Raw genomic sequence first — 14,741 nt, 5'->3', positions numbered from 1 at the left:
GAGAACGAAGGAGGAGTGGAGCGGATTATCCCTAAATTGTTTGTCCTGATTTTACCCAGGAGAACAACTAACAGACCCCAGGAACCAAAACCTCTATTCATACCCTTCATGACTAGGATATTGTCAGCAACAACGTCAGCAGTAACCTTGTAGAGCAGCACTAGAAGATTTACACGGGTGAGAAAGTTGCCTTGTCTCCAGACTAATGTTAGCCGTCTCAAGGGCACTGACCTTTTCCCACGATTTCACCCCTGTGAGAGAACAATGGAAATGCTAATATCTATAATTTCACTTCAGGTGACTGGTGCACTGAATGACGATCACACATGCGTTTGAATCATCAGGTAGAGCGCGTATCCAGGAAACAGCGAGAGTGTAGATGCTGCTGACGTATTAAATGCCACCTCATGTCATCGTTTTTGTAAAAGAAATAGTTTTAGTCCAGGATTACAGCTGGGTGAGTCACTTTAAAGCAGCTACAACACAAAGCATTTTAGACTGTTAAAGTCTTGATTTCAGTAACGTCATGCTGAAATTGCATACCTGACAAGTCATCACTCATACTATCTTTCCTGCTGCCTAAAATATGTAGTTAAAAAGAATATATATGTTAATACTTTTATTGATGTACAAATGTGTTTGGTTCATATTAGCTGCTTGAACCTTGGGTAAGCAGTGTAGTTTTGGTGTCATTGGGCAGAAATACCATAATAAACCTGGCCTGAAACTACACTAGACGTCTGCACCTCTGCTTGGCTCTGTTTTCAGACTCTGGCAAATTACAGGCCATTTTCAGATAGAGCAGCTGTCAATCATGTCAGTCACTGCTTATGAACTGCGGTCAAACTCGGCAGTGCTGATCAAATATGAGTCAAAATTCTGTAACTGCATTGCCTATTTCTCAACTCAAATGTTATAGGAACGGAGGACATAGGATAGGAACGGGGGTTCTGGGTTGTTATTTTGCTGCTCGCTTTTTATCTTCACCTGTTTGTCCTTGTGTATCAGTCTGTGTCTCTTATCTAAATTCTGAGGTTTTTGCACATTTGTGAATGCAGCACAGGCAGACCTCTTCTTTTTTTCCCCTTAGCAGCAATTTGGGGAGTTTTGAGCCGGGGGGTGGACAGTGGACAGTTGATCAGTCAATCAGAGTTGATGTGATCAGATTGATGGATGAGAGGAGCAGCTGTTTGTTTGTGAAAGCAAACTCTTAGACCCAGCATTATGAAGGGTTAAGTTACCTTTAACTGCACCTGAGTGAAGTAAAGGAAAACCAAATGATATGCTTATTTCATCAGTGCTCCTAATAGTCCAGCTCCAAAATAGAAAATCAAAATGTAGGCGGGGATGTTCTAATCATGAGGGACCGCCATAAATAAATGAATGCGTGACACACCCTGTTAGATTTCAGAGAATGGAAATAAGTTAAAATATTTTAACTTTGGACAGCAGTGCCGTCTACTGTTGCCATCGTTGGTACTCTCTGCCGGCCTCACCCAATTTTACTGACTTGCTTTACTCCAATAAAATGATTCCCAGTTTGCCGTCTACTAATTCCATGTAAACGCAGCATTAACAGTACACAAGAATATGTTTCTGAAAACTAGGTAATGCAGATACAGAATCTTTATTCGTGTTTGATTAGTGCTTCCAAGTTTGAAGTTTGCAGTTCATTTACATGATTGAATGGTTGTTTTTGTCATTCTTGCAAATGCCGTTACGAACACTAAGAGGATTTTTTTGTGTTGTTTTCATGTTCTACTTTCATAATATAGTGACAGTTAATAAAGAAAACTTAAAAAGTTACCTACTGTAGCTTTATAAGTTTGTCATACTCTAATTTGTTTTTTAATTTCAGTAAATAATATACTGTCTGTCTGCAATATTTTGCTGTTGATTTGGATAATATTGCCATGTTTAGCATCAACAAAAACAAGGTGAATAGACTTTGCAAATACAACATTAGGTGCTCCATAATGTTTGCTGTAATTTGAATGAGTGAGAAGTTAATGGATTGCAGGGTTTAGATTGACTGCACTGACTAATCACGCTGCAGTGGCTTTGTGCTTGACCTCTGGCTGTAAGTCTTAAGAATAAGCTTATTGTTTCACACCAACATGTTGGAGCAAATCTGCTTCCAACATTAGACTCATTTATCTCTTATGTTACAAAATGACTCAACAACCACAACAGTCTTTTTCTAGCCTTGTTGTGATATATTCTGACACTATTTACATGTGGCCAATTTTCCACTTGACTGCTATAATGATGCCAAGTCATGTTTGCCAGGAGATTTGTGGTACGACTGTAAAGCCTCTAGAGAATCGAAGTATCTCACTTCCAGTCACCCTGTCTGGATTTGCTCTCATGGACCACAGCCCAGTGGCAACTGTTTCACAGTTAAAGAAACGGATTGTATTGTCTGTTTATTGATCTGTTGTTCTGTCTGCTCTTCCTGTCATTCTATTCTATTAACAGCCTAACTCTTGTCCACCATCCATTCATTGTGTTTGTTAAAACAGCCTGGATGTTGCCATGATAACAACACAGCTGGTATAAGAGATTACTTAGTGCTGCACACTCATACAGCTGGTGGCATGGAGGTATCCATGGGAACAGTTTTCCAGATCCACCTATCATCTTAGCGGGATTTAAAGCAGCGCCTGTTCAGATGTTCAGAGAGCGTGACAACTGTGACCCATTGATTTTCAGGATGAGCATGTCTGCTCTGGTTCATAACTGAGATGTGATAAGTCTGTGTATGTTTATATTTGCCTCTATATGAAGTATTGTGTTTCATAATGGATAATATACATGTTTTCCCCTCCTTGTTTACGTGTCACCCAGCATCACACACAAACATATGCACAAAGATCGTATACGATGAGGGTAGTATGATGAGGGTTCTACTGCATACAGTACACAGAGAATAGTTTGCATTGTAACTCTGGGATTTTCTTTCACTTGATGAAGTCGAAAGTGCACACAATTTGTTGCTGACGGAAAGTTCAGAGAGATTGGTAGAGAAACTAAAATTCTGCAAATAAAAATGCAGAAAAACATAGATTTTAAATCTAAAAAAAATTCTATGATGCCAAAGAGGGTTAGTGTTTTTGGTGGTGGTTTTGACATCTGAGAATTATTTATTGAAATGTGTTATTCTATGAAAATGTTATCTAATTTTCTGGCAGAGGACCCCCTAACACCCCGTTTCATGTGCGAAACCTTCGCCCTTGATTTTATGTGAGACCTATTTTACATGCACATATTTACTGATAGCACGATGCAAATAGAATTCAACATTTTTTAGTTTATTAAAAACAAGGTACAACCTCATTTATAGACAAACGTACACATAAAGACATAGAAACTGGCAAGATTTATCAGACAAGACACATATATTCTATCAAACACACAGACCATACTTTCTTGTCCATTAAGGCAGCAATCAGCTCGATGCTTAATAAAGTAAAAGTAATGTTGTACATGTGATGGAAGGGAATAATGGGTCTGTGTTGACACCACCGCATGATAATCATATCTGACACTTCAAATTTGGCATTGGGTGTGACATAAAACGCCACACACAGCTAACGGACAGGCTCTTTGTATGGTGCTATTTATACCTTGTAAGTCCATCAAAGGTGCCATGCTGTAGTGACAACCATTCAAACGTCTTCATCAAATATAAGGCTCCATAATAAATAAGGACATGGATAATGTAATCAGACAGTCATTGACTGATCTGATTGGGCTTTGACATAGGCTCTTTGAACATCCAAACAACCTCCAGGGACTGCTGACTACACTTTTCTAAATCATTATAAATCTTTATAGATTAATAGTTAATTGAAAAAAAAAAGAATGAATATAAATACAGCCGATAATTTCTTTACAGCCCCACTGTGTGAAACAAATGATAATATATTTATAAAGATTTATAAATGATTTCAGTTAATAGTTTATCAGTGTCATAAAAGGCATATAAAGAGTATTTCATGTGATGGATTACTAGCATGGCGTTTGGACATTCGCCATGGACTCCTGGCGTCAGCACAGATATTCAGACCGGGAACTGTCACTCTTATAGGTCATCTGGGAGTCGATGCTAGACCTGGAGCATAGTAGCATTCGCTCTGATTCATGAGTCGGTCTCCTTGCCCAAAGCTCAGTTGGATGAGAGTTCAAGGTCCTTTGTTTCATTGAAATAGTTTCAAACTTGACATAACTGTCTTTTTCAAGCTCCTCTTCATCTAAAGCTGTGCTGCGTCCCTTGCAGAACAAAGCAAGAATCTTGTAGAGCAACAGTGCAATAAGGGACAAAACCAAAGCACAGGCAATGCCACTTACGATCATGAAAAGTTGGTTCTGCCCACCATCCTCTACATTGTCCAATGTGTAGAAGTCAATGCAAGGATCTTTTCCAGCAGCACTACCTTTTGCTATGAGGCAAACTGAGTACCTCATTCCAGATGACAGTCCCTCTAAAAGGACTTTCCCACTGCCAGCATTAGTCTCCACTGTCCTTTTGATGTCATCCTCATCATAGGGTGAATATACAACTGTTAGTGGGGCATCATTTGGTAATCCATCTGCTGTCCAGAGCAACACTGCAGTGTCAGATGTTTCCTCTACAATCTTAAGGTCTTTGACGGACTTTGATCCATCACTTTTCTTGCTCTTTTCATCTGCTGCAAGCTTCCTCCCATTACCTCCTTGCTGGGTTTTCGTTAGCTTGAAAGAGCCTTTTTGTAAACTGCTGCTGGTGGTAGTTTTCGGCTTCTTAGGGACAGCAGTTGTCGATGTTCTTGGAAGAACCGTGGACGTGATGGAGGGTGAGTTGGGAGTGTCCGTCGGGGGAATAAATGTTGTATCTTGGCTGGTTGGTTCAGTATCGATGCTGGGCCTCAGTGGAGGGATGGTGGTACTGAAGGCACCAGCAACCGTGACAGAAATGGTGGCATCTGCGTTGCCAGCAACATTCTTCGCTTTGCAACTGTAGTTCCCGGCGTCTTTCAACAATATTCCATGCAAGCTCATGATGGACCATCTGATGCCCTCTCCAGGTGACTCCTGGACTATAGAGTGGAACAAAAACACAAAAGTCAACATGGATCAAGTCTAATCAATCTTGAACTGCTTTGCATGTGTTCCAGTTGATTATGACTTTGTGGCACCAGTACCACAAGCCTTTAATGCTCCCTACACCCCAGGCAATGAGCACAGTAAAAAGGCAACTAAAAGGTAAACACCGATCAGCCAATACATTAAAAACACTGGTGGGTGAAGTGATTAACATTGTTCTGCTGGAAACCTTTGGTCCTGGCATTCATGTGAATGCCACTTGACACATTCCAACCACCCAAACACCTTTGCAGACTGAGTGCACCCCCTCATGGCAACAGCATTCCCCGGTGGCAGTGCCCCCCCCTCCCCCCAGCAGGACAATGCTGCATGCCACACCACAAAAACAGCTCAGGATAGCCTGAGGAACATGACAAAGAGCAGAAGGTGTCGACCTAGCCTCCATATTCCTCAAATCCTAATCCGATAGAGCATGCATGGGATATACTGGCACCCCAGAGATATCCCTGATCCAAAGTGGGGCCTCCTTGAATCAGACTTGGCGCTGACATGCTGAAGCATGGACACAGGACCTCTGGGGGACATCCTGTGGTGTCTCTCACAGGAATGTTGGTGGCAAATCCTGTGAGTCCTGTGGGTTGTGAGGTGGGGCACTGGCATGTCCCACAGATGCTCAATTAGATTGGGATCTGGGGAATTTGATGGCCAGGGCGATGCCTCGTGCTCTTTGGCACGTTCCTCGGAATATTCCTGAGCAGTTTATGCGGTGTGGCAGGCCACATTGTCCTGCTGGGGAGGTTTCTGCCATTAGGAAGCGTGATTTACAGTGTTTTTTACATGGGTGCTGGGTGTCAAGTGGCATCCACGTGTATGCTAGGACCAAAGATTTCTCAGCAGAACATGGCATTGTTAACAGGATGATCAGAGTTATTCACTTTGTCTGTCGGTGTTTTAAGTGTTGTAAGCACTGTTTTTCCTTTTTAAAATGCGTGAGCTTTAAAAAGCCTGCATACTGTACCTGTATTGTTGACTACTGAGCCATCTGACTTAGCCCAGGACAGAGTTGGTGTTGGAAACCCTGTGGCATCACATCGCAGGAGAACATTACTGCCCAAAGGAGATGTGATCTTCGTTGCTGAAGTCATGACTGACGGTTTTACACAGTTGTCAAGTTCAGCACGCTGAAAAAGGACACCGGCCAGATTCTCTGGTCCACTGCAGGTCATGAACAGGTCCATCAAAACGACTGGTGTGCCAGTCATTTTGGAAAGCTCGATAAGCTTGGAGATTTTACAGTCACAGAACCAGGGGTTATCTTGGAGGCCTGAGGACAAAAAATAAGACATTAACTTCATTGATTGCTGTTTTATAGCATTGAAGTGTCTAACACCATCAATTTAAGTGCTATATTACCTTAAAGCATTTTTGTTGATCATATGGAAAGAATAGAGGACACAGATGGCAATGTAACAGTGAACAAATTTGCAATTGACTTTCAGTCAGTTTTTATCAGAACTCTGTAAGAAATATTAAGGTGCTGAACCTGTTAAAAAAACTTTAAGAATGGATCACAATATTTAAGGCAGCTTTGATGTGTTGCAAGTGTTGCTTTTTTCCCATGGATGTATGACTTTATGACAGCATAGCAAACTAGAATAAAAAGAAAGGTTCTAAATTGCAAAAACATATGCAGGGCACGAAATTTTTTGTTGTTGTTTTTTTAACGGCTAATGATATATACTCTGAGGTGAGTTAATCACCATTAGGTACAAATAGTGGGTACCATTAGGTTGCGTGGTAGACGCAAAGAGACCATATTTATCAACCACCTGTAAATTTAGCCTTTTCCTTTTTTTCTTCATAGAAATTTCACAATTTTTTCAGGCATAATGAAAATTTAATTCAAGGGCTGTATCAATGAACTGGTTGTAATCTATATATACTCCCTTTCAAATTGCTGTAAACACCTGCTTCACACAATAGGTAAGCACATGTGCAGGTGCGTATTAAAGCCCTTTAACAAGATTAGTTTGTCTTAACACTGGCATAGCACCTAAGCTGGCTGTGGCCTCACTTCAGTTTTCCAGAAACGCACTCTTTCTATTTGCCTTTCTGTTAGCATTAATATCAATAAAACACAGGCAACTTCAGCACTTTATAATCCATGTCTTAAATTGTCTTTGAAATTCAGATTTAAATCCATATTTTAACGTCCTAGATTTTTAAAATAATCATAATTAAAGTACTATTTCAAAATCATAAATGTGAGCATACCTCTAACAGAGGTAACAGCTAAAGTTTTTAAGATACATAAAAGACGCTGCCGTCTGTTTGTGCATGGACTGTTTTGTTTTTTTCCCCCCTGCAGCCTAATCCCGTTTCTCCTTTAGGTACACCAGAGCACACAGGCGGCTCTTTCAGCACGGATAAGCTAGCTTGCCCTCATACAGCCTATTAAGAATATCCCTCCCACTGTCCATGCAACACAGATACAGTGAACAAACATCCAGGCTTGTATTCTAGGAAGATAGAATCTATAAGAAAATTACCTGCTCACATTCAGTTACATGCAAGTCAGATGACTTAGATAACGTAACAAAAAGATGGTGTTTAATAAGAATATGACAGGAAACACCGAAAATGCATTTAAATGATTAACATATTTCAGTAGGACCACAGATGTTTTGTTTATGCTACAGTATACTCTATATTGTCTCCAAATCAGGGAAGTGTCGAAGATTAGTCATGAAGAAATTGACTTCTCTAATTACATGCTCTGATTTTTGAATTTTCCAGCCCACTCTGGAATTCCCATCTGCATTTTTCCCCCTCCTTGCCCCTCCCTTGGCTATTTGTCAGCAATGGAGGACAGTGTCAAGTGGCCATTAGAACAAAAATATTTCAGTAATAAATGCCCAAATCCTGTTCTCACACCTTAAAACAAACAAATTGTTTCTGGCAGTTGTTGCACCTTCTAATCTATCAGCTTGTTCAGAAGCCCTTATACTATACAGGTATACCAACATATCTGCTAATAATTGCCCAAGCTTTGGACACACAAAAGTAGGGAGTACTACATTACAACATCAGATGCCTGCAATCCCCTCACGAGAGGAATACTAATTAACTCAACTGAAATATAGAAACCCTGTAACACTTATTTTGGACTAAACCTTTAGGCTGCAGACATAGTTGCTTTTAAACCACACAGTTGCGAAGACAACCGGCTGTGTCACAAACTGATTTGTTCATAAACTTGCCTATTTATTACGTGTGATAACTGGAGGATTCCGTTAGTTGGCACATCAGAGAACTCAGACCGTAAAGAACTTCTCTGCGTGATGTAAACAATAAACATGGCAACACTTGAGGAGGTTACCATATTGTTCATCAGGCATGTTGTGATGATGGCGAGAATGTTTTTCATACTGCCCCTACTGTTCATGTGCGTTCTGCATTAAATTCTGTAGATGAGCACAATAAACACTCCAAACGGAAACAGGATATGTGAGGCAGCCATCATGTGCGTACAAACATGGAGTTACAAGCAGGTTTTTCTTCAGCCTTAAACATGTGTCACTCATTTTTGAGCATTGTACATTTACTTTTACAGACCAAAATGAAGTAAATCTGCTCCTTAAATCATCACAACAGTATTTAGGAATGCACAGAAAGTTAATATTATAAAGTCAAAATTCGGCGGTGATAAGCTGGCAAATACTGTATTTTGTGCACTTTCATCTAAAGCATCATTATTCTTGTTTCTTATACTCTTATCAGTACTTATGCACTAAAGAGCAAGCCCTTTTCATGATAAGCATTGCATGTTTTTCATAAAACATAACCAGCATCTTGCAACCAAAAGCGGTCTTGCCTTTTGTTTGTCATACTGTAGATACCATACATTCCACTTTATGACTACCTTGGTTATCAAAATGCCATTAAAAGGACAACTAGCAAAAGTGTAATCAGGCACTGCAATTGAAGTGAGCTAGAGAGAACTATGACACTGGATATTGGAGTTTGGGGTGTTTTAAAATGTAATGTTTTCCATTGACTAGCTTGAAGAATATATATCTGTGTTCTACTGTATAAGTTTACTACATTGCATGGTGGCTTATAACACAGTGTACTTGCTATACAGGTTTCTAATCGTTTCTCATTTGTTCTGAACTTGACCCTGGTTTGGATTGCCTAGAGTTAGTGTGGTAACTATTAAGCAGTTAATTAGGACAATAACTTGATAGCGTACAGTAAGCGTCAACTCTGCCCCTACTTAGAACAAGTTAATTTGATTGTGTCCTGGCAGTCACGACCAGGGCAGGTTGGAGTCAGTCAGAACAAGTCTGGCTAGACTAAGGTGATGGAATAAAGTTCCTGAGGTAATTACAAACAACCCCAAAAGTATCCTGCCCTGGCCCGAAAATCCTCTATAACTAAGCCGGACACAGCCTTTTTAACCTTACCTAACACAACTTTCTGGGAGGCATTAGTGAAGATGGGTGCTCCATTGAAGGGGGGCCAGAGATCCATGAGATCAGAAGGCAGGGTTGCCAACTTGTTGCTGGATAGATCCAGGTAGGTAATGTTGAGGAAGTAGGGTATGGCCTCAGAGGGAACATTAGTGATTCTGTTGTTGTGAAGATCCAGGGTCTTCAGACTTGGCATCTCTCTCAGAGACTCCCAAGGGAACACGGAGATCATATTTCCATCCAGCCTCAGCTCGTGGAGCACTTTGAGGTTGTAGAAACCTGCTGTATCCACTGAGCTTATGGAATTGTAAGTAATCCACAGATACCGTAGCTCCACCAGATAGTAAAAAGCTTCCGTTGGGATTCGCCGTACCATGGTTTTCTCAATGCGAAGCTTGACCGTATCCACAGGGACGTTAACAGGGATGTCCGACATGTCTGGATCATTGCAGAGTACAGATCTGAGAATGAAAAACAAATGGTTTGAACATATTCTATGTATGGCCAGATAACAAGACTTCATTTTCAAGGGGTAACTGTAACACTTTAACCTATTTTCCAGTGAAACAGCAGATGAGCATTTCAATAAATTCTACTATCTGTCCATTCATTTATTCATCTATCAAGACTCTCTCTGTTGTGATGTGGGATGCTTTTTCCTGACATGACTGCAGTCCATCTAAAGGGCACTTCCCAGATGGCAAGGTCAGCTAATCACTATCATCATCCATGGTGAGCGATCATGTGGACTGAGTTTGACTGCAGTGGGTGGAATATCTAGAATCAATTATAGTCGCAGATAAATACCAATATAAAAGGGAATCATTTAATTTAATAGCTCTCAATAAAAAAGAGTGTAATTAGCATTGCATGATTACTAGCTATTACTTTTAGCAGCTATGATGATAGTGTCAATAGTCCTGTGCCAGGAGTTGTGCCATTATACCTGTATGATGTCATCTTCAGTCATATCACAACTGCCAGTCATCTTTTCACTGTTTTACAGCTGTCAGACCAAACTTCAAGTGAAAAATCCATTATAGAAACCACACCAGCCCAACATCTTTGAAATAGTATTTGTTTATATGCTTCTATTAAGCATTTTCTCTCCTTATATTAGACTCATCAACACAATGGACTAACATTTCCTTTCTTTGTCCCCTAAATTTGACCGCAAGGAGAGGGGGCATTGCTGCATAAGGTTCAGAGTAATAGGACTAATTATGCAGGTGGTCATTAGGTCTTTCTCAGGGATAAATGGATTGTGAACGTACGTTATGTCAATACAGTTCAGTACCCTGGTGCATTTTGAAATATTTACCTGTATTAATGCTGCCTATAGACTTTAGTTCAAAGCTACACTGCAGTGGCTCTGAATTTTAGCTAAATGTTGCTCATCCAAATGGGGTCACATCCAAAAAGTGTTTTACACACACCAATGGAAACGGAAAAGGTTGTTTAGCTTTGTACTCCTCACTTAACTTGTAAATATAACTTGTTAAGTGCGTCGTCTTTACTTTCCGTCAATTTAACACGGATCAAGCACCAGGCGGTCTGAGTACAGTCTTACTTAAGGTTGTGCTCGTTCAACTGGGTCATCGTTGTTAAATAACTGTCTAAAAAATGTTTAACAAACTTAGTTCAAAAGTAAATTGTGAATGTATAGAAATAATATTTTATTTATAATGTATTACTTTGGAAGTGAAGGTATAGAGAAGGTGACCTAATCAGGCAAACTTCTGTTTTTTTTCTACAAATGAAAAAATTGTCTTTCGTTTTAATTTTCCAAATTACCACACGGCAGCCAGTGTGTGTAAATGAGAGCACAATTAAAGTACAATTTACCTGGTTCCTGTTCCATCGGTACGTCCATGGAAGACACAGGTGCACTGGGATGGACAGAAGGGATGAGCCATACCGAGGCAGCATAGGAATACATGCACGTAGAGAAGTCGACGCATGGTTTCACCGAATGCACCCACAGTGCTCACATCGAGAAGAGATCGGGAAAAAAGACATCCGGACTCATTGGGAGCCGGAAGAATTATTCCTCACAAAAACAAATGGAGAATAATGAAAAGAGCTTCAAAGTCCATAGGAGACAACGGTACACGGGCGGAGGATCTAATTACAGTACAGGTCACCTGTCAGATTGACTGTGTGGGGGAGGGGGAGGGGTGGATTAGTGGAGGATTTCTTGGGTTTCCAAGGGTCACGCAAGCTAGGCGACGGGGTAGGACCAGTCCTTTGGACATGGTGCTAATCAGCTCATTCTGGAGAGGTTTCCCGTCAGGTGATCAAGCCACGCCTTTGTTAATCCATTCAGTTCCCAACCTGACCATAGCTCATTTATATTTAACATGCACCCACCTGTCAAAATAATTTTAAGACCCATTGGACTGGAACACATTTAATGTCACGCTATGTACAGCTTGGACCAGCTGTTTTAATTAAATCCAGTCATCATTTCTTCATAATAAAACAAAGCTTTGATTGAAGATTCTAGGTGTTTTGCATTGACTTTCAAGACAATCCTCAAAGGGACCTTTTATGCTTTTCCTTATTTTCTATCATGTATTTATTTGTAATGTTAAAATTTCAGATGTTCTTTTTCAACTTGGCCAAAGTTTCAAATAATGGGGTCAACGTATGTGAAAGTAATCCCTGTGAGCAAATACCTCAGGCTTTAAACTATTCTGAATACTCATTTTTTTCTACTTTGTCAACAAGATGACGTCAGATTGCATTGGATGCCTATGTATGTTCATCTGCTCCAGGCACACTACTGCAAGTACACCGCTACATGAAGCTACATGCTAACGCCAGGGAAACATATATTCTTGATTGCCACTTTTTAATATTTCTCCCTGATTTTGGATCCTTCTAGCACATATCCACTTGTGTTTAGAAGCTTTTATAGGTGGTTGTTTTTTTACAGTAGAAAGTGCAGCCATGCCCCATTGCAGTCACTCTACGCCTGCAATGTCAGCGCAGAGATGCAGAAGACCCAGCAGTGCTGACCAGTTAGAGCAGACAGGCCTTTTTTTAGAAGGCTTAAAGAGAGAGATGCTAACATGGAGCCCTCTCCCTTCTATAATTTTTCTAACCCACTTGGATGAAAACATGCCCACTTCCACATGTTGAAAGCGGCCTGCCAGACATAATGGAAAATAGCAATATAAGTTTAAGGGAAACTTCAGATTTTCAGCCAGCTCTGTCATTGCAGTATGTGCAGTGTGTGCTGATGAGCGGTGTTTGGATTCCCACTTGCTGCCACAGAGTTGCTAGCTCCTAGCTGGATCTGAGCTTGGAGCGCCACACTGCAGTGACGGAGCTGGTTGCAACCCAGCGAAATTTCCCTTTAAAGCCTGTAGCAACGTGACTATTAGTAAAAACAGAAAACCACAGAGGAGGCATACACATGTAAATAAGACCTAAAGGAGTTCAAGGGGTATTAAAATTAACAGCCTGCCTCTAAGGACAAGGATGAGAGGGGATAGAGTTCCTCAGTGTTTTTTGGCAGGGGTGGTGTTCAAAGCCACTGATGAACTCAAGCTGTGCTGTTTCACAGAAGCCCAGCTACAGACGCCTCTTTGAGCCAGCACCCGACCTGTTATGTGCCACAGCAGCAGGCTGGCAGCCAATCATGAGGCGTGATGTCTGCCAGCCTGCTTTCATCACATGTAAGTGGGCGGGTTTTTATTTAAAATGGGTTTTAAATATGATAGAGGCAGCCCTCAGAAGGTGAAAACAAGTGTTATTAAGTATAACACTTGTTCAAGTATGAACTTGAAAATAAGCGTAATTGATCCTCTTTAAATGTATTATTGAGCTGCAGGCCATATGTAAGATGTGTAAGTGAGTTCTGTCTGGCACTAAGGTGCAAGCTGTAATCTTGGATGTGATTTATTACCTGACTGGGTGGACCAGTGGCTTAGGATAGGGGGCCAAAGTCAACCCGCCTGCTGATGACAGGTCCACAGATGTGTATCTCTTTCATAATTTCTGTGCACATGTTGGTTTAGCGTGGGCACGCACAGCTTTTGCTCCTGTTTTTAAAGGTTTGATTTCAATGTGTCAGTACGTGTTATAGCATTTTTTTACCTAGCATTTGTTAAGCTGATAAAATTTACACACATTATAGCACATTTCTCACAGCTGAACAATACCGTAAAGCTTTAAATGCATTTAAACTGAAAGGCAGAGCAAGCCTCTCTAGTTATAAACAATCCTCCAATGACATCATTTCCATCATTTATATTTTAACTGAAACTAATTGTGTGACTTTACAAACACATTTTGATTTTGTCTCCTATCTTCATTTATTTTCTGTGGTCTTTGCTACATATTGGTAGAAATTTTGTATCTACATCCCCAAAACCAAATTCATCATTGTCATTTTTTAGATACTGTGCAGTGTTGACGGAAGGATGTATAGTACACTGTGTATAGCCCTATAGTCAACATAGACTTTTTCTGCTTCTGTATGTTCCTCTATTGATCCTTTTACCCTCACCGACTTTCTCACCGCAGTACAAAACATATTTCATTAATAGTTTGGAACTTCATGTCTTAAAAGTGAAAATTATCCTTCACATATACTGTATCAGGTCAATTTCAAAATAACCATGTACTTTCTGTATTGATATAAATTATATAGAAGAGTTTGAGAGTGCTTTATAATCTTACTCATGCAGATAGAATACTATGAAGCTTTAATTTTTGGCTGTCAACTCTTTATTTTGAATGGCAGAGAGGAAAGGGAGACATCTAGTGGTGTGAGGTTGTGTATTTCCTTGTGATAGACATCAATTTCCTTCCTCTCCTAAACTGGTAGTAAATGTCTTGACAAACTAATCCTGCCTGACCATCTTTCACGACTTTACCTGACAGTTAATAACAGTGACTACATTTACATGCATTTCAGTTTTTGCCCCGATTCAGAAAAAGACAACATTCCTACAAAACCAAAAATGATTATTCCACTAAAGTCTTGGTTTACATGCAGCTGTGCATACTCAGATTAATGTGCCCTGACATGTCATTTATAATGGTGAAATATGTAAAAGTAAAATGGCTTTTCAAAGTTTCCTACCCGTGGCGGACTTGTTCAGTCGTGCAAATGCAGCCTCCATCTTTAATGGCTTCAACCACCTTCTTGAAAATGTTGGTGTTACAATATTT

At 40.3% G+C, this 14,741-nt stretch overlaps 1 protein-coding gene across 1 annotated transcript; it reads right to left on the bottom strand.

The window, feature by feature from the left end:
* Positions 1-4,050: 4,050 nt before the first annotated feature.
* Positions 4,051-11,473, bottom strand: lrit3a (info leucine-rich repeat, immunoglobulin-like and transmembrane domains 3a). The gene is made up of 4 exons (XM_049585125.1): positions 11,403-11,473; positions 9,552-10,018; positions 6,104-6,409; positions 4,051-5,078 (listed from the first exon to the last, which is right to left on the bottom strand). Exons 1-4 carry the CDS (start codon positions 11,471-11,473, stop codon positions 4,051-4,053), a joined length of 1,872 nt encoding a protein of 623 aa, XP_049441082.1.
* Between the last annotated feature and the right edge of the window lie 3,268 nt (positions 11,474-14,741).

This window comes from Epinephelus fuscoguttatus, linkage group LG9 (genome assembly GCF_011397635.1).
Source record: "Epinephelus fuscoguttatus linkage group LG9, E.fuscoguttatus.final_Chr_v1".
In the NCBI taxonomy this organism is placed as follows: Eukaryota; Metazoa; Chordata; class Actinopteri; order Perciformes; family Serranidae; genus Epinephelus; species Epinephelus fuscoguttatus.
This window is presented reverse-complemented; position numbering and strand designations above follow the sequence as displayed.

Coding starts and splice junctions, on each gene's coding strand:
- lrit3a (XM_049585125.1), bottom strand. CDS start 11,473: ATGGCTCATCCCTTCTGTCCATCCCAGTGCACCTGTGTCTTCCATGGA. Junction 6,410..9,551: donor CTCCCAGAAAGTTGTGTTAG/GTAAGGTTAAAA, acceptor TTTTGTCCTCAG/GCCTCCAAGATAACCCCTGG. Junction 5,079..6,103: donor CTCAGTAGTCAACAATACAG/GTACAGTATGCA, acceptor TCCACTCTATAG/TCCAGGAGTCACCTGGAGAG.